At 43.9% G+C, this 19,675-nt stretch overlaps 2 protein-coding genes across 3 annotated transcripts; one reads left to right on the forward strand and one right to left on the reverse strand.

Annotated features, from left to right (window-relative positions):
- Window positions 1-647: 647 nt before the first annotated feature.
- Window positions 648-8,436, reverse strand: CLN5 (CLN5 intracellular trafficking protein). 2 transcript variants are annotated; one of them, XM_015622019.2, is made up of 4 exons: window positions 8,057-8,436; window positions 4,995-5,160; window positions 3,587-3,812; window positions 648-1,788 (listed from the first exon to the last, which is right to left on the reverse strand). In XM_015622019.2, exons 1-4 carry the CDS (start codon window positions 8,170-8,172, stop codon window positions 1,277-1,279), a joined length of 1,020 nt encoding a protein of 339 aa, XP_015477505.1. In that variant the 5' UTR covers window positions 8,173-8,436; the 3' UTR covers window positions 648-1,276. The 2 variants fall into 2 exon arrangements, with proteins under 2 accessions (XP_015477505.1, XP_015477496.1); XM_015622010.2 differs by lacking the exon at window positions 8,057-8,436 and having other exon boundaries at window positions 4,995-5,932.
- A 5,742-nt stretch (window positions 8,437-14,178) lies between these two features.
- Window positions 14,179-19,648, forward strand: LOC107201958 (glutamine amidotransferase-like class 1 domain-containing protein 3A, mitochondrial). The gene is made up of 4 exons (XM_015622045.3): window positions 14,179-14,368; window positions 16,263-16,434; window positions 18,266-18,470; window positions 19,353-19,648. Exons 1-4 carry the CDS (start codon window positions 14,261-14,263, stop codon window positions 19,543-19,545), a joined length of 678 nt encoding a protein of 225 aa, XP_015477531.1. The 5' UTR covers window positions 14,179-14,260; the 3' UTR covers window positions 19,546-19,648.
- Window positions 19,649-19,675: the final 27 nt, after the last annotated feature.

Here is a 19,675-nt window from a genome sequence, read left to right on the forward strand (position 1 = left end):
TCTGGCTGCAGCAGGCTATTTAGCTTGGCTCAAGCCAAATGAAACTGCAGAGCTGGGTTCCTGTATTCCTGCTGGGCCACAAGACAGCAATAACCTCTACAGGAGCACTATTTATTCCACAGCTAGTTTTAAAAAAAGCATCAAAGTGAGCAGTGCACACTTGGAGATGATTACATTGCTGCAGCTGTGTTTTTTCTGTGTGCAGGCACCTCAGTAGCTTCCAGAAAGCCAGTGTCCTCTGGCTTTGGTCCCTTGGGTTTAAAGGGAACTAACTGATTGCCAAGGTGCTCTAGGCTGAGCCTGGAACAGGACTCAAGGACAGCACAGCTGGCACAGCACCACTCCTGCAAACATCACTGCCAGCAACAGGCTGCAGTCACATTTCAGAGGCAGCTCTGTGACAAGCATGGATTTTTAACTCCACTATTGATGCCCCACAAGCTGTCATTACTTCTTTCATATTAAGATTTCTATGCTTTTTGAAAAAAAATAAAGCAATATACACAAGTTCCATGAAACTGACTGTGGTAGTTTGGCAACTGAAGCCTCAAGTAGACTTTCAGACAGTAGACTGGTTATGCATCAGTTGAACATCAAAACAGGCAGTTTGGCTTTTATCTGTACCACAGATAACACATGAACACACATGAAACTGAAGAAGAGCCACCTGTATTGTGTTTACAGTGCATTTGAAGGAAACAAAGTGGTGAAAAAGCGTCACCCATGCCATCCTCCTGTACATTCATTGCCCCAGAATACCAGAGAATAGTTCACAGGTCCCAGCTGTACAAACCAAAGAACTACAGGAACATCAGTGTAAGGCACATGTTGAAGGAACTGGGCACATCAAGACACTCATGTTGAGTGAGTTAGTCCTTGTCACTTGTGTCCCACCTCTCTTGGTGGCGAGCTGCTATCTGCTGCCAGTGGCCATGCATGTGGAGAGCACCTGAGCCCAGAGCAGGCAGCTGCCTCCCCATTCCCCCTCTGGCACTGCAGAGCTCAGCCAGAGGAGCCACTGCAGTCTCCCTTCACGCAGCAGGGGCCATGCTTACACAGAAGCTGGCCAGGTCAGCAATGCTGAAGCATTCAAGAATGTGTTACACAGGTAGTATGAAAACAAACGCAGAGTCTTTCACCTGGTAGAGCAAAGCCTTCCCAACACAATGTTTTAGTCAGCAGTGAAACATACAACCCTTTAACACCATCATGGTAGCGCTCCAAAATCCTTAAGAATATTCTGCCATAAAGGCATGTTTTGTTCTTCATTAGGCAGTCATACACCAAAGGATGCTTTGTGTCCAACAGGCAAAGGGACCTCTTCATAAATTATTTTGAGATAAGGGGACTTCATAGGTAAAAACCAGTATTCCAAGTTGTAGAAGAGGTAAAACTGATGATTCAAGATGACATGATCAATTATTTTGAAAAGATCCACAATAAACTCTCTGACACTCTGATGAGGTTTAAATGGATTGTAAAAGTCTCGTATAGCTGCTGCCAGTGTCTTGTTTCCTCCTGGTCCAAAAATAGATGTTTCATTCCCCAGATAAATAGGTTCTCCACTGAATAAAATTATGCTTGTATAGTTTGTTTGTATCTTCTTAAATACAGCTCCTAAGTCAGCTAGCTTCTGGTAGGTTCTCAGTATAAACTTGGAGCACTCATAGGAGTCAAACCACACTGTTGACCTTTTGTCGGGACTTGCTTGAACTGTCCAGGTCTCGTAGTAAATGCCAGTCTCATTGTCGTATTTTACCCATTGTGCCATTTCATTAAACATGGTTCCTGTAAGGGATGACAATAAGTATTGCAGAGATGAGCTAACAAATGCAGGATGCAAAATATTTTCCATCTATTTCAAAGTTCACTTGCCCCCCTGAAAAAGTTTACCTGCACTACCTCACCATACACAGAGACAAGGCTTAGGCTGGAGGGGCAAGGGATAACCCACTGAATAAACTATGTTTACATGCACCTTATTGAAACTGTAATTCCTTTCTCTGATCCTTTTCCTGCTACTATGCCAGAACATTCAAACATCAGAGAATTGTGACACTTCTCATTTTGCTTTATCCATGCAGACAAACATGGCAGAGGTAGTACAGTCTACAAGAGATGCTGACAAAATGCTCACCAGACCAACACTTCTGCACTTCAAGTTTTAATTAAATTCAAAAATTCAGAGCAGAAATTTTCATGTCTTCACAAAAGAGATGCAGACTGAGACACCCTGTTGATTTAGCAACTCCACAGCTGGCAAAGCTGAATTGAGACAAATTATGAGTGGGATGTAAGACCACTAAGATGGGATGCCTTTTCCAGCTCTCTGAAGGGAGCAAGTTCAGCTCATGATGCTGTTCATCTGTGCTTGCATCCACTCACCCTCTTTGACTAGAAATCTGAAAGCTATTGTGAAATTCAGACAACTGAAAACTCTCAGAGATCCTATTCCCTTAAAAGTTTCATGGAAATGGAAAGTGAGAGAGGTGAGGAGGACTATAACAATGCCTACATGAGGCACCAGTGTAGCCTCACCTTTCTTGGGCATCAAATAATCCACAGAGAGGATGCATGACAAGTTCCCCAGCTGTATGAAAAATTTTAACTTGCTACTCATACATAAGAATCCAACCATATCAGGCATCAAATACTTCAGTCACAAACTACAAACCCACAGGAAAGCAGCTCCACTTTACTGCCTTGTTTAAAGAATTGCCTAGAATTTCTCAGCAGCACTGGATGGATTATGCAGAGACTGAGGCCAGTAAAGCTGCTAAGGGTGGAACTGGGCACACACAAAGTGCCACATCACACGAGCTGTAAGCTGAATCTGCTGTGTCCTGCACACTACACCAACTTCAGAAACTAAGTGGTTTTGGTCACACAAACTGTAACTCTCCAAGTCCTCAGTGAACTTTTTTTGTAAGTCATTCACTCTATTGCTAGAGTAATCAATCAGATTTATTTGGATGACCTTTTTATTTCAGGATTGCAGTGATGAATATATGCCAGGAGACTCTTCTGGTGATCACCTATGTATTTTGAGGTGTAAGGCCTAGGTTTGTTCTACAACTTATGACAGAGACCTATTACTGGGGACATTTTCACAGTTTTTAGGACACATAATGAGAGAGACAGAAATAGAGATTAATATTTTTATATCTTTGAGACTGTTTCTAAATATACCATACTTGTTTGCTCAGTAATGAGCATGTTTTCAACAGTTTTTCTATCTCAGCAGTCATCTGCTACTTCACAATAGAAGATTTTGTTTTGGTGAAACTATGTGAAAAGAGTCCATAATGACTCTGTATAAGCTGTTTTGCTATTTTTACACTCAAGAGACTCGTGTTTCTGTACAGCAACACCAAACAACTCTCACTTAACAATTCTCCAGTGTGAATTGTTCAAAAGGCAGCAGCCTCAGACCACTTTCTGTATTCAAGAGAGTGTTTAAAATTAGCATCATTGACTAACACTGCAAATAGTCTACAGAACATAAATGAAAAGATACTGCTTTACAAAAGACAAGGCTGACTCTATATTTTGTATTAACATTATCCAAAGCATCTATAAAATTTACCTGATATTGTGGTCACAAGAACTAAAGTTCCATTTGCCTTCCAGTGTGCATCATCTATTCCTTCATAAAAGCAGGCAGCTCCCTGGTTACACCAGAATGGTGCATCCATGCCAGGCCGCAGATGTGGAAATGTGCAGTTCCCAAGTTGGAAGAGCTCATACCACTCCATTGTGTAGTTTTTGCCTGTTAGAGAGCTCTTGAAACCCACAGCATCATGCATGATTTTCTGGAAAATTAAAAAACAAGAAACAAAGAACCAAATCACCAAAACTTTGATTTCATAACAACTTCAGCTTGACCTGTACAGAAGGTAAGATGCTCAGGAGCTGTTCTGTAACAGGGTGAGAAGAGGGGAGGGAGCTCCTGTAACATCTTGGATTCAGTAACACTGAAGCACAATACACCAGATTGCATGACACACATACTTTTATCAGAGCATCATGCTAGTGGGTGTCTATCCATTGTAAATTCTGTCACTTGAAGGCAGATACTCAGTGGGAGCTCATCATCAAGACTCAAGCTGACTTTTAAATCCTTAACTTCATGGGGGTATGAGAGAAATAAAGAGCTATTAAGGTATTAATATTATTAAAGTTACTAAAGTTGTTAAAACCAGATCTTGCTAATGAAAGCCATAAAACTAATGAGATAAATACTTCATTTAAAAGCTGTATAGTAAAAACAAATCCAAACTTAGTTAACAACTGAGATAACAATAGTTGTATCTATTTCAATTTTTGACTCTTTGTGCTTTGTTTTGATTCACTAGCATTTATTAGTTAGGAATCATGTTTTGAATCATGTTTTTAATTTTGCTACTGCTATAACTATAAATATTACTAAAGCTGAGACTTCATATTTGCACAACTCCATGAATGGAAACTTCAACTCCATACTGATCATAACACTCAAGAAAGAGCTGTAAAAAAGCAAACAAGTCCTCATGATCCACTGTTACAACCAGCTGGCTGTCTGCTCCTGACAGATACCAATGTCCAAACAAATATGTGAATTTTTAACGAGAAATATTAAGACGCTAAGCAACTATTCTATCTGATATAAAGGGACAAATAAAAGTATTTTCTTGATGCGGTGATAGCACAGAAGAAGAGACATCCAAGACATAATGGTGTACGTATACAAAGCACTCATTATGCAGCTACATGGGGGAACATGTTCAAACCCACCAATGATGGGTTTCATGCTCTTGTCTTTAGCTGAGCTAAATCCTGTACATTTTGTTAGAAACTTGGTGCTCTTTAAGTATCCTCCCTACATGTAGCCTAGCTTGCGTGCTCTAATATTCATGCATACGAGCATATCCCAACCTTACAGCTCCCATTCTTGATACCTGCTGTTAAACTCAGCTGAATTTGTCACTATAACTTTGTTAAAAACATCACCTTACCAGATGTCCTAGTAGGTCCCCATACTTGAATTCCCATACTGGAGCCTGTAATCGATACACTTCAATGACATCCTCTTCTTTCATAACGGGAATGGCAGAGCCAGTGGGACAGAAGGTGTAACGAGCTTGGCAGTAAGGATCAGCTTTTGGACGGTAATCAAAGCGCCTGTGTTGAGAAAGAGAAGCACACAGAATGACAAGCACAGCTTTGCTGCTGGAGTAACTGCCATGGCTTCCTGAGGGGGACAGCTTACGTGTCCAGCACCCCCAAAGACAGACTGTGTGACCCAGACACTGCAACATGGAGTACACAGGTTCATAAAGCTGCTGGGGTGCTCATCTGCAAAAACAGGATTTCAGAACTTAAGGCTCACAAATGCAAGTCATGTTGTACTGATTGTGAAGGAGTGGAAATAATGTGGATTACAAAGGGTGACATAAGATCAGAGACACAGATGCTGGGTAAAGGATAGTTTGAGATCTGCCTCAAAAACATTCTCCTGGCAATTTATTTACACAGGGATTGACTTTGTTCTTGGTATTCCTTAGTAAGAGGTCCCCAGATGCAGCTATTTTGACTCTACAATATTGCCAAGATCAGAAAAATAATTAATCCCTCTATGCTAATTTAGATACTGTAGATGGGATCATTGTTCCCATTTCATTCCTATTAAATCTCAAAAACAAAACTGAAGGCCCAATCCACTTCCTTACCACACTGTATATGAACAGCAAAGAACGTTTTTGACACGTGTATGTGGCCAAGTTTCGGAAACAGGGTGGCTACGGAGGTGGCTTCTGTGAGAAGCTGCCAGAAGCTTTCCCCATGTCAGGCAAAGCCAATGCCAACCAGCTCCAGGATGGACCCTGCACTGGGAAGGGCTGAGACAATCAGGAATGACAGCAACACCTTTGTGATAACGGAGTTAAGAAATAAAAAAAAAAAAAAAGTTATTGCACCAATGTAATTGTGGCCAGAGAAGAGCAGGGTTAGAATATGTGAGAGACACAGCCCTGCAGACACCAAGGTCAGCAAAGGAGCAGGAGCAGGAGCTGCTCCAGGTGCTGGAGCTGAGATTCCCCTGCAGCCCATGGAACAAACGCACACTGGGGCAAGTGAATGCCTTAAAGAACGCTTTGAACGTTGGAGCCTGCATGGAGCAGGCTGCAGACCTATGAAGAGAGGAGCTCAGGCTGGAGCAGGCTTCCTGGTAGTACTTGTGACCCTCTGGAGGATGCATGTTGGAGCAGGCTGTGCCTGAAGAACTGCAGGGAAGAATGACCCATGCTGTAGCAGTTCATGAATAACTGTTGCCTGTGGGAGAAGTTCATGTTAAACTGTTTCCTGTGGAAGGGAGCCCACAGTGGAGTAGGGGAAGGACTCCTCTCCCCTGAGCAGCTGAAGGAACAGCATCTGATTAAATGACCCTGACCACCATTCCCCATCTCCCTGCACGACTAGGGGAGGAGGGAAAACCTGGGAAGGAGAGAGGGGTGGGGCAAAGGTGTTTTTAAGATTTATTTCACATCTCATTATTCTGTTCCAATTTTATTAGTAACAAATTCAGTCAATATCCCAAAGTTGAGTCTGTTTTGCCTCTGATGGTATTTGATGAGTGACCTCGCTCTGTCCTACCTCAGCTCATGAAATTTTTGCTGTATTTTCTTTCCCCCATCTACTTGTAGAGGGGAGTGATGGAATGATGTTGGTGGGCACTTGGCATCCATCCAGGTCAACCCACTGCAACAAGTCTTCCTCTTCCAAGTTCCTTTAGGGTCACTCACTGTATCTTACTTAAGGCTCCTATATTCCTGTTACCAAGGAATTAGCATGCACAGCTTGTCCAGAACTTGTCTGCTTAGCCCCAGAGTCTAACACACTCAGCTATCCAGGGCTACTGACACAAATACCCCAGCCATGAGATGACTCAAGGACACAGGACTTCTTGAGCAATACTAAAGCCAGCAGCTCAACTGAGGCATCAGTGATTTTCCCTGGGGACTTCTTCCCCAGGCTTACTTGGAACTCCAGCATATCTGCCTTTATTTTGTCGGGGAGGGGGGCAGAAAAGACAAAGAAGGGAAAAACAATCCCCAAACCCTAAATGAGTATGTTTGAAAAAAACACACAGAAAACAAACACTTAGGACTACCACACATTCAAGTCCTGTTTCTAGCTTGCACACATTTTCAATTAGCCCTTGCACTGCACCTTGCATGTGACAAGAAGGTACATGCATGTTACCTAAGAAGCATCAAAACCCCACATTTCTGAGTATATCCCACCAACAGGATTGTTCTCCAAATCTGACCATCCCAAGACCCAGTCTTGTAACTACTTCACTTGCTGGAAAATCCCAACAACTCGTGACTGCAAGATCAGCTCCTTCAGACATCACCTGACATAAATTTAACTGCTGGGAATTGCACAACAGGCTCTCAAAGTTTCAGGTGTGCATTATTAAGTTACAGTCAAACATTGATAACTACTCCCTTTACAAACGGCAAACCCGCACAAAATAAACAATCAAGAGTAGCTCTTCTTCTGAAGGGGCTCATTTCCCCGGCACAGACAAATCTATCGCTATTTTCACGCCACAATGTGCTGTCTCTCCTGCTGTCCCCGACACCATCAGGAATTCTGGAGCTCAGGCCGCTCTGAAGCAGCGAACGGGGTTTTGTGCCGTTTCATTTGTCACGAAGCATGACGTAAAGTTAAATTTAAAAAGCAAAACAAGCCGTACCCTGATTTCCTCATCACCACCTTTTCTGCGGGCTTTAAGGAGCGTGTTTAAAGGCGGGCAGTCACTCCCGGGGCACCAATCCCTCCCGCTGCTGAGATCAAACGCACCTCTCGGCCTGGGACGGCACTACGGCTCCCTTGACGAGCCAAACACGCCAAACACCTTGTCAATGGTCAGCACGCCGAGATTAAAAAGGGGAAGCTTCCCACGGCCTTTCTAGTCTAGTACACAGGGGGGAAGAAGCAGCAGCAGCAGCAGCAGCAGCAGAGCAGCAGCGCAGCGCTGTCGGGCCCGCGGCGGCCCTGCCTCAGCACTCACCTGTAGGGCACGGGCCAGCGCCGCTGAGGGGAGCGGAGCCCCGCCGAGACGCGCGGCCCCCACAGCACCAGCAGCAGCAGCAGCGGCACCAGCCGAGAGCAGCGAGCGGCGCCCATGGCGGAGCCGGGCCCGCAGCTGCGGGCGAAGCGGCGGGGCCGGAGGAGGCCGGGCGGAAAGGGACCGCCCCAGCACCGCCCACGGGGTCGGGGAGGCCGGCACTGCCCGCCAAACCCGGGCTGCAGGCAGGACCTGCCCGAGCGGGGGTGCTTTTCCCCCTCCTCCAGCCGAGTGCCAAATCCTCCCTGAGAAAAGTCAAGGCTGAAGTGTGACTGTTTCTGGAGATCCAAGCAACTATAACACCAAGTACACGGTGTTATCGTTTAGCTGGAGTAGGGCTCCTCTGGCGCATTGCTTTGGAGACGCGTCAGGGCTGGTGAAGGGGCTGGAGCGCCCGTCCTGCGAGGAGCAGCTGAGGGAACCGGGGGTGTTTAACCTAGAAAAAAGGGAGAACCTTATCACTTTCTACAGCTCCCTGAAAGGAAGTTGTACCCAGGTCGGGGTCGGCCTTTTGTCCCAGATAGTCAGTGACAAGATGAGAGGACATAGTTTTAAGTAGCACCAGGATTTAGGTTGGGCATTAGGAAAAATTTCTTCACGGAAGAGATGATTAGATACTGGAATGGACTGCCCAGGAAGGTGGTGGAGTCACTCTTCCTGAAGGTATTTAAGAAGAGACTGCACAGACTGCACTGAGTACCTGATCTAGTTGACATGGGACTGCTCTAGGTTGGACTCTATTATTTCAGAGGTCTTTTCCAATCCTTTTTTTTTTTTTTTTTTTCTATGATTCTGTAAAAGACACATCAAGTGTCCATCCTCACACCCAGAACCTACTAAGGGAGTGACCTCCGGTTCTAGCCATGGGATGATAACGTGAGGCCTCATCAAATGTCAGGAGGGGCTTTTGCTGTGATAAACCCTGTAACCCTGAACCTCTTCAGACTGCCCAGTAGTCTTGTCTGAAAATTTTCAGAGCTTCAAGCTCAGTTTGTATATCCATCGCCCATTTCAGAACACTTTTTCTAATCATAACACTTTACGTTTCAGGAATCACATAGCAGTTTATTCTCTCATCTTTATGACAATGGTGAGAACTATCTTGCAGATGAACTAAGAGAAACTGTGAAGACAGGTTTGCCAACAGCATCCCTCCAGAAAACAGCTTTTTCCAGCTCCGTAGAGTTCAAAACTGGCTATGCTGGCATCAGAGTCCAGAAGGCTAAGTTTAGTAGCTGGCATCCAGAGTGAAAAGGCTGGTGTGTGCTATTCACTGGGTAAATAATAACTGTGCTGTGGACTTTTGACTATCAGGAGACAGAAAAATATACCTGCTCATTTCATGTGAGCCTTTAAAGAACAATCAGTTTTCCAGTAAGCACAATGCTAGGCTATATATTCAAACAAAATTGCAGGTGGAAAACCCTGCATCCTTCATAAAAATGTAGGATAGGCTGCTGAATATCAGTTTCAGTAATGCTGGGGGTACTAAACATGTTCAGAAAACCTTAAAACCTTTAATTTCAGCAACATTTCTTTATCTCACTTCCCTGCTGCCTGATTCTATAGTGTTTATTTTTAAAATCCATGCCATTCAGCATTATACATTAATTTAATGCATGTTTACATAACCAATAAATTATATTTCCATATATCTTTTTTATCTCATGCATGTTAATTGTGTGTGATTTATAAAATCTCTGGGTTTATTTCTGAGAAAACAAAGTAATCATGAATGTTTCATAGCTTGAGTGTGGTACAGTATACCAGCTCTTTCATCTGTTCAAGAAGAGATATGTTTGTTTGGAATACAGCCACATTTCCTAGTGCTAGAGATTTGGATGTGTAACTCTGGAAGTGCTTTATGAAATGAAGGAAGGCTAATTTATCCCTTCTTTGAAACCAGGATGCAAGGAAGTAAAATGGCATAAGGAAGGTGCCATATCTGCTCACTAGCCAAACTCAAAATGCAGTATGAATGGGTTCTTAGTCCTGGCTCAGCATATGTTTGCAGTGTGGATTATTAAATCTCCACTATAAAGATGCTGAAGGGGTTTTTAAAATTAATTAATTTATTTTAATAGCATTTTTATGTCTCACTTCATCACATCCCACAGGATACTTTTGCAACAAGGTACATTGTTTTTTGGGGGTTTTTTCTCATGCAACCTGAGGTATGTTGTGAATATAGAAAATAAACCACTAATACATTTAGGAATAAATATACTTGAGGTAAAAAACTATTGTCTAATTAATTATGCAGAAACATGTCAAATTCCCCATTAGAAACCCACAGAGCTGATCTGTTTCTTTGTCCACTAGCAGACTTTGAGTGAATACTTAGACTGGCTACAAAGATCAAATTCTAGAGCTGATAGGATTCCTAAATTTTTCTCATTTCCCAGAGTATTTTCTTTTTCAATTACTGAAAACTGAGCATTTTCCTGAAACAACAAAGACTCTTGGTGGTTTCCCATTATAAATCAGTACCTTCTCCATCTTCACCCTTGTCATGAACAAGATGGAAGGGATGGAGAGAAAAGGGAAAACAAATCCTGCTGCATCAGTCAGAAGTTGCGGGCTTGAACAGATTGGCTTTGTAATTGAGTCATCACACTGTAAGTCAGAGCAGAGAGGCAGAGTTGCACCTGAAGTAACAGCCTCTGTCTCACAAAAATGGGCTGCTGTGGATGGTGCTTACACCACAGCTGCACATCTCCCAGCCTATGCACACATTGGCAATGTGCCATTCAATGGGAAAGTCAAAATTATACATATGAACCACAGCAGATAAAGCTACACATCTGGCAGCTTTACTGATCACAGGGTTTTTTTTTTCCACTTACACTGGCACATGTTAGCTATTGAGCCAGCTGGATGCCTACTGAGAAGTACAAATATTACCTGAAGTCACGCTGAAGCTGCTCTGAAAGACAGGAGTTCATCAGAGGCACAATCTCTGCCTTTGAGGAGCAAGAAAGAAATTTTGAGAAAAAGCCAGAAACAGGACTTCTGTGCATCTACACTTTGCTACATAGCCTGAGATACCACCTGAACTGTGAGCTGGGCTGGGAGAAAGCCGTGTCTTTTTCTACAGGAGGGTTGGAATGACTGAGCTTTGTAAGATACTGCTAAGAGTTCCCCTCACAACCTCCTTGACCCTGGCAGATAGGACGGCAGCTATGCTCAGATGAGAGATGTGCAGTTCAGTAAACATTTGGGATTGCAGGGCAGCTCCTCCTTTGTCTGCCAGCTTAGGGGGCAGGTGATGAAAATAATTTCTTTCCAAGGTGGGATACTAGGGGGGGGTCTGCTGGAGCCTGAGAGATAGAATGAGCATTGGGATGAGGATGCAGAAGAAGTTCATAATGAGTTTTAAATTGAGATGAACCATCTGGGATTTGCTGCAGAGTAGGAAAATGTAAATTGATGAGTCAGCTGGGTTCCTGTGAAATACAAAGAGCTGTCCAGGTCAAATTTAACCTAACAGATGTTGTCAGGCAACTAAGGTGCTTCAAATAAGGATTTCCACTAGAGAAAATATCTTCCTCAAATCCTGGGCAGCAGGAAAAGACCTGGGGTCTAGACAGACCTGTAATTCAACCCCTTGAAGTCTGGAGGGGACAGTGCCTGTTCTCTTCCTTTCAGCAATTGCAGCTGATTGCTCAAACAAGGTCTGATAAAAACTTATAAGGAAAGTCAGAAACTGCTTCTGCTGTGCTGAGACATCTCAGAAGGAGCTCCCTGCTCCTTTCCTGGTGAGCTGTGTTTAAGCCAAAGCTCATGCCTCCTACCTGAGCTACACTGCAGCCACACCTGAACCCACCTGTACCCCACTGACGCAGACCCAATCCATGCATTGGTCATTTCAGCGTTACTTTGCATTTACCACATCACCATGGGTTTTTCTTGTGATCAGACTCTTGGTGGAAGCTCACTGCTATTCAGTCTCTGAAAGGGAACAGACACATAGTAGTGGCTGGATCCAGCACAGCTGTATCCCAGATACAGCAGGGTAGAGGCTGGGATTACACTACTTGTGCCAAGGTCAGTTCATGGGATGTGCAGGAAGAGCGACCCTTACATCAGGACACCAGGAAACACCTGCAGCGCAGCTCAGGTGATATCTGGATGCCCAGGCCTAAGCGCACACGGATTTGTGGCGGGGGAGTGTGTGGGTGGAGGCCACAGCAGAGGCTGGCCAGGGTAATTATAGGGCTACTAGGGTGCTGAGGGCCTTGACCACAGCTTCTTCTCCCATCAAGGTGTGACCTCTCACCTTGCAAACATTTGGCTTCAGAGCTGTACTCCTTGTGAAATTCTCTTGCTTCTGTGGGCCCAGGATGTAGAGGAGTCCTCTTAGGGCTACTTTGGGGTGACAGAGAGCTAGGGCAAGAACACGTCATGAGCTAGGATGAAAACATGGACCTAAGACACACAGGGACATGACAAGGTGACACAGTCAGGGCAGAGACATGGCAAAAGCAGATTGGAGCTGGATCAGGAAACAGAACAGGCACAGAGATGTGACACAGAGAACCTGAAGTAGGATAGGATTATCATATCCCAATCAAGTCTAGGGTTCATCCAGGAAAAAGGACCCCCTATAATGTGAATCTGAGGTCCATCTAAGGGACAGGGCCAGAAACAAGACTGGAGATGAGGTTACTGGTAATTCAGGTCCGGGATCCATCCAGAAAGACTAGCCAGTAAGTCAGGTCAGAAATGAGCAGGGAATTGCAGTTCTGAAGGTGCTCACTTCCCTTGCTCTCACATTAACCCTGGCCCTAACACACAGCAGAGTTTGGGACTACACTCATTTCTCCAAACATGCATTGAGCTTAAACTCCTTCCAGGCAGAAGCTTTCTTCTAGCTCTCAAGCATAAAGATGATTCCAGTGGGATTCCAGCTCTGGAGATTCTCAGTGGAGCTATGCTGTAGCCCTATTCAATCCTAAGAGGCTGAGTGTGGGCTGTGGTGTAGACTGAGTTGAAGCCCTACACTGTTTGAAGTAAACATTATCCAGCAGCCAGGAGTCTGCCCTTTAGCAGGGAATCTCCCTATCTTGGCCCTGTTCTGTTCCAGAATCTCCCTGTCTACCATGCCACACAGACTCCCAACCAATCAGTATTCAACTGAATGCATTTTGCTACAAGAAAAGGCTCTGCTTTCAAATGTTATTTTTTGTTCTACCCAGTCTACTCAGTCTCATGTCCTCTGCAGAAAACCCATACTCCAAATTTTTGGAAGACACTCTCATTTTTCTACAAGATCCAGGTTTTCAGTCCTCTGGTCCAGTAGAAGAGTAAGTTTTCATTATTCAACACAAGCTTCTTCTTATAATAAGAGAGGCAGCTCATGAAAAACGGAGAGATCTTACTAATATTCAGTACAGTTGATCCCTGGTGTGGCACTTGTGTGCACAGTCCTAAGGAGGAGACAGGGGACGCACTCTTTCACTTTTGGTCCATTAAAGCAATGCCCTAAGGGACTAAGGCTGGGAGTGGGTGAAGGAAGAAAGGTTGCTTTGCTAAAATGCCTTAGTTTTTCCTGATTAAATGAAGCAGCCCCTTGAAACCCAGCATGAGGTGAAGGGAGAATAAAAGACTGAGTAGATCTGATGAGCGAGGCACCACTGAAACAAACAGCATCAGGACCCGGCAGCACCGCAGGCCTCTCACCAAACCCCACTCTTTTTTTGGTTTTCAATGCAATTTGCAAGCCGGTTTTCGTTACACGATTATAGCCCTATGCGTAAAAAAAAACAAACAACCCGAAAAAAACAAAACAACACCCAAAAACTCAACCACCTCATAGGCACCCCCGAGGCTCTGCGAGGCCCGGCAACTTTGGGACTAGCGACAGGAACGCGGGCGTTCTGCGGCACCTGCCCGTCACAGCCCCACTGCGGGCCGCAGTGGCCGCACACGCGTGGCTGAAAATACATTTGAGCCCGTTTTATTTAAAACTACAGGCACCGGTCCTTTGCTTTTCCACGTTTCCTCATTTATTTCCCGCCCCGCCCGCCGGCGGAAGATGGAGACGGCGGCGCAGGCGCGGCAGGAGTAGCAGGAGTGGGGAGGGCGCTGCCAGGCCCGGGCCCGGCGGCGGGCGCAGCTCCTTCCCGGGCCTGAGGGGCGGCTGCCATGGGCAAGCGGGTGGCGCTGGTGCTCGCCGGCTGCGGCGTCTTCGATGGCAGCGAGATTCACGAGGCGTCGGCGGCGCTGGTGCACCTGAGCCGCGGCGGCGCGGAGGTAGCGGGGAGCGGCGGGGTGTGGGGGTGTGCATATGTATATCTGTGTGTCTGTCTGTGTCTGTGTGTCTGTGCGCGGCCCGGCGCGCCGTGTGCGACACAGCGGCCGAGAGTCTCACTCTGTGTGGGCCCTGAGCCCCCCCCGGTTTGCGGTGCTCCCTGCGCCGCCACTGCGCCCTGCAGGGCCTGCTCAGCCATAATCTCTCTCTTCGGGTTGCCCTCTCCCCTGTTTTATTCATCCCCTCCCAAAGACCTGCCCTCTGGCAGGGGTTGAGGTCGCACAGACAGCTGGGTGCAAGACTGCAATTAATACAACTCAATTAGTATACCAGAAGTCATGCCCACAGGTCAAAGAGACCCCTGCCCAGGTGAAGACCATTCCCCTGAGCATGTGTAGAAGTTAACTGGAGTTGCAAAACTTGTATGGAAATGACCACCTAATCATAATAGAGGGGCTGCACTTGGAGAATTACTCTGAATTTCCGTGTATAGACAATGGCACAAAAAGTCCGCCCACTGGACGTGGGCTTGATTGGTGGAATACCACCAAACACCCAGGCTTGCACGACTCTGAAATAAATAATCAGTGTCTCTCTCGAGTATGTAATTATTTGTCACACATAAGGTAATCAATCCAATTTTGTGGGCAGCAGTGCCAGGCTCTTCTTAGTGGTGCCCAGTGACAGGATGAGGAGCAGGGGCCATAAACTAAACCACAAGGAGTTTTAGTTCATCATGAGGAAGACCTTCTTTACATTGAGGACAGAGCATGGGAACAGGCTGCCCAGGGAGGTCATGAAGTCTCCATCTCTGGAGATAGCCAATACCCACCTAGATGCATTCTTGTGTAGCCTTGTCTGGGTAACCCTGCCTGGTCAGGGAGGTTGGACTGGATGATCTCCAGAAGTCCCTTCCAGCTCTAGCAAATCTGTGATATTGTGAACCCAGGAGCAAGCAGAAGGTGGAGACCTGTCCCTTCTCCTCTGGCCGTGGGGAGCTGAGGATGGGTTAAAGTTCTTCCTTCCAGTTTGTTTTGCAGCCCTCTCTGGGGTTCACGTGCTTGTTTTCTGCTCACTGTTTCTGGGCTGTCTTTTGTAAGCTGGAACTTTTAGTTCTCTGGTCAGAGAAGCCTTGGACCAGGATGTAGTGGTGTGCTTTGGTCCCATCTGTGGCTTCAGATGGCAGAAGGTGGTCACTGTCTGTGTGTAGCCAGACCCAGGTATCTGATGGTAGCAACAGCACCCTCATCTATAGCACAAAATTGTCATCTCTAAGAAGTTGCAAAGGAAGCTTCAAAACAGACACGGGAAAACAGCCCCTGTGGTACACCTGTCACAGGTCTTTATATTCTGATGCAGTGTTCTCCTTTTGTGTCTAACCAAAATCGGTTCTTCTGTGTTTTGTTTTTCCTTTCTGCTGCTGGCATTTTAGGACAGCTGGTAACTCTAATGTTTGCTCTAGAAATGCTTGTAAAACTTCAATCTTCAACTTTTTTTATGTCAAACTTCTTCAGCACTTTCATCCCATAACAGTTAAAAGCAACCTTTCTTCAAAGTCAGCTGTATGTCCAGTTGGGCTGCTGGTATAAATTACAGTGTCCTATTTGTCCTTGAGCTTATCTGCCTTGGCAAAATCAGTAAGCTTAATGTTGGCATAAGAATACTCTCCTGCCAAAATGCTGCAGGAATAGGATGGGAAGAATGGCTGTGTTTACCCATCCTAATATATCATATGTCGCTTTAGATATTTAATGTGCTAGATGCATCCTGTGGAATTTGCTTAACTTAGATAAGAGGCTTCAGGGTCAAAATGTGTTTTCATTAAATTATCTTTATTGTGACAAATATGTATGGCTTTCATTTACATTCACAAAATTGCTTCATCTCTCTTCCTAGGTGAAAATATTTGCCCCCAATATTGAGCAAAGGGATGTAGTCAATCACCTAAAAGGAAGTCCAGCTGAAGAGAAGAGAAACGTGTTAGTTGAAAGTGCCAGGTTGGCAAGGGGAAACATTCAGGATTTGGCTGAACTGAAAGCTAGTGAATTTGATGCTGTCATTTTCCCTGGTAGGTATCACAAAATCATAGAATATTCTGTTTTGGAAAGTCCACAAGGATCATCAAGTCCAACTCTTAAGTGAATGGCCCACAGAAGGGTTGGGCCCACAACCTTGGTGTTATTAGCACCATGCTCTGACCAGCTGAGCTCATCTTTAAAAAAAATTGTGATTTTTTTAACTCAATGTATTATTGATTCATAGTTCACTAAGTTAAAATGCCAGAGTGGTCTTTTGGTATTAAGTTATGCATCCCACCATTCATTCTTACTAAAGTTTGTGAAAACTTCACTACTTACATGTGGATAAGAACCATGACTAGAGTAAGAAATTAGGTCAGAACTCAGTTACATGGCAGTGCCTTAGTTTCAGGGCCTCTGAAAATGCTGGCAGAACAGCAGGTTGCCGAATAGATTATGTTCCATGACAGATGGGAGTACACTCTGTTTTAATTATGTATCTATTCATCTGCTGATCAGGTTGTACTAAAGGTGTTTATGGATAATTTTTTATTTAGAGATCACATATTTGCATTCCAGATGGAGGTAATTGTAAGCACTTCCAGAAATGAGGAAGCTGGAGCATCATGAGGAAATCATGACTTGCTGAAGATCTCTTTCCAAAATATTCATCGTACTCTTAAAAACTGCCTTCATGATTGGGCTTAAGTGTTAATTTTAAAGTTTTCACACTGTTGTAAGGCCAGCAGAGGGAGTGTGTGTATAACACAGAGAAACAAATCTGCCTGCACTGTAAGTGCGTGGTTGATGTCAGGGCTGATCAGGAGGGAGTACAGGCTCACAGATGTTTTCTATGTTAATTTCATGCTGTTATAACCCAGGCTCAGGGGGGTTGCTGTAATAACTCTTAGAGGGAAATAAACCCTATTAAGTCTGAAAATTAAAATCTTGCCTCAGAGATTTCTGATAACACTTGAAAGTCAGCAAACCAGGAAAGGAAAAAATATTAAAAATGCAAAGCTTCTTGATATTGTCTGTTGAAGTACTTGTGGAAATTTCCTTATGCTTATTGGAGGAAAGTTGATGCTGTGCACATTCCATATGGAATAACCCTACTTTGATTATTCTGATGGTTATAAAACCAGCAGACAAAGGAGCTGTAAAATACAATCTATTTATACAATTAAATGAAGATTAAATGCACCTAAAGGATTGTTAAAACTAATTTATAGAAAGACAAATCAGCACTATTTTTAATAGGAGATTACCATTTACAATTTTTTTTGGTCTCAGAATACCATGTTGTAATGTCTATTTTATGTAAAATTCCCTGTGTTTTTTATTCTGTTAATTTTTTTTTTTTTAAAGTTGAAAAGTAGTTCTAGGAAAGAAGAAAAGCTCTTCTATAATTGCTTAAGCATCAAAGTAAAACTCAAGAGTTCATTACTATAGAGGGTCAAATCACTGTTTGCATTACTCACATGAATTCCATATTACTGCTTTTGACTAGTACTGGCCTTCTGATCCCTCTTCCTTACTGAGGAGTGCACAACAGATGGTGCAGCCGTTCTAGTGACTAGCAAAGGAATGTGAGGTTTCCTGTTTGTCTATTTGTTGCTTTTTGAAACAAGGTTAAGCTTTCTGGCCTGTCTATAACCTACATGGTATAAAAAAGTGAACAGTTAAACTTTTAGCATTGTATACCCATCATTTACAGGTTACAGTGACATTGTAAGGCTTTCAGTACAGTTACTCAACTGTCCCATGAATACCAAGATTATGTTGTAAAAAAGAGCTTCTATTTGGTATCATATTCAATAGCTTTTAGCAGTGCCTTGTATTTGAGGTTTTATATTTTTGTGTTTTTTCTTTTTTTGTTAGGTGGTTTTGGTGTAGCAAAGAATCTGTGCTCCTGGGCTGTAGATGGCAAGAACTGTACTGTCAATGAGCATGTGAACTCCACACTCCAAGCCTTCCACAGTGCTAAAAAGCCCATTGGTTTGTGCTGTATATCACCAGTTCTGGCAGCCAAAGTCTTTCCTGGTTGTGAGGTTACAGTCGGTCAAGATAAAAATGTAGATGGAAGGTAAGAAGGAAATGGATGGAGATGATTTACATGGGAATTAAGATTAGGAAATGGACAGGCTGCTGTGCAAAAGTCTCTTTGTTACCAGTAAACCTGGGGGAACTTAGTTACTTTTAAGGAAGATTAACTACAGTTTTCACTAGAATAATAGTAGTAGGCACAGAGCTCTCAGGGCAGACAGAGTGAATCCATGAAGTCAGGTGACTTGTGCTACAACCAGGTGTACACTGACCTGTGATATAGAATTGTTTAGTTCGGAAAAGTCCTCTAGGATGGTCGAGTCCAATGGTTAACTCAGGTATTTTTATTAAAGTTTTTCTGGTGGTAGCAGTTTGGGGCCACTTTAGGGGAGGGACATGAGAACAGGGCCTGGCAAAAACTGCTTCAAGAACTGTCAACTCCCAATAAAACGTCTGAATTAAATTTAGCAGCAGCTGTAGTGAGGGATTCTGTTCAGAACAGATTGCATCTGTTCCTTATCAGAAGGGGAAAAAAACCAAAATCTCTGCAGATCCCAGAGGAACACCTTACATGGAGGTGTTGGAAAAGGTTGCAAGTTCAGTTGGCTTCTCAAGCTTTTAAGGATCAGTTTTGGCTGTACTTGGTATCATCTTCCAAACTTATGGAAAGATGGTTAAAAACTATTGTACCTTCTAACATACTGTGGCTTCACATTTCAGACTGTGTTTTCAAAAATATTAGATCACATGATGTTTCCATAGGGGATAGGAAAATCTGATAGTAACAGCCCCTTTAACTCCCATGTCATCATCAGCTAAAGAGTCACGTAGATATTACTGTAGTTCTCTCAGTCAAGTTATGTGTGCAGAGTTTTATGGCTGTGTCATTGCTTTATGTTAATTAAAATCTTTTTATTTACAGATTTCCTGATGCTGAAACGGCATCTGCTATAGCAGAGCTTGGATGTAAGCACATTTGCAAAAATGTAAATGAATCCCATGTGGATAAAGCCAATAAAATAGTTACTACCTGTGCTTTCATGTGCAAGGCTCCTCTGCATGAAATCTTTGATGGAATTGGAACAATGGTGCAAGAAGTCCTGAAGCTTGCCTGACTAGAAGTGTACAGACTTCTCCAAGGAAATCAGTGTAGTGAAGCATAAACATGTAGCTTCCTTTGATTGAATTAATAAAATAATGCAACTGCTAAACTTCACAGTTCCTGGTTTGTTTGGTGTGGTGGGG

The sequence above is a fragment of the Parus major genome, chromosome 1 (assembly GCF_001522545.3).
Source record: "Parus major isolate Abel chromosome 1, Parus_major1.1, whole genome shotgun sequence".
Classification (NCBI taxonomy): domain Eukaryota; kingdom Metazoa; phylum Chordata; class Aves; order Passeriformes; family Paridae; genus Parus; species Parus major.

Coding starts and splice junctions, on each gene's coding strand:
- CLN5 (XM_015622010.2), bottom strand. CDS start 5,297: ATGTTGCAGTGTCTGGGTCACACAGTCTGTCTTTGGGGGTGCTGGACA. Junction 3,813..4,994: donor GGGACCTACTAGGACATCTG/GTAAGGTGATGT, acceptor TTAATTTTCCAG/AAAATCATGCATGATGCTGT. Junction 1,789..3,586: donor TCTTGTGACCACAATATCAG/GTAAATTTTATA, acceptor CATCCCTTACAG/GAACCATGTTTAATGAAATG.
- LOC107201958 (XM_015622045.3), top strand. CDS start 14,261: ATGGGCAAGCGGGTGGCGCTGGTGCTCGCCGGCTGCGGCGTCTTCGAT. Junction 14,369..16,262: donor TGAGCCGCGGCGGCGCGGAG/GTAGCGGGGAGC, acceptor CTCTCTTCCTAG/GTGAAAATATTTGCCCCCAA. Junction 18,471..19,352: donor GATAAAAATGTAGATGGAAG/GTAAGAAGGAAA, acceptor TTTTATTTACAG/ATTTCCTGATGCTGAAACGG.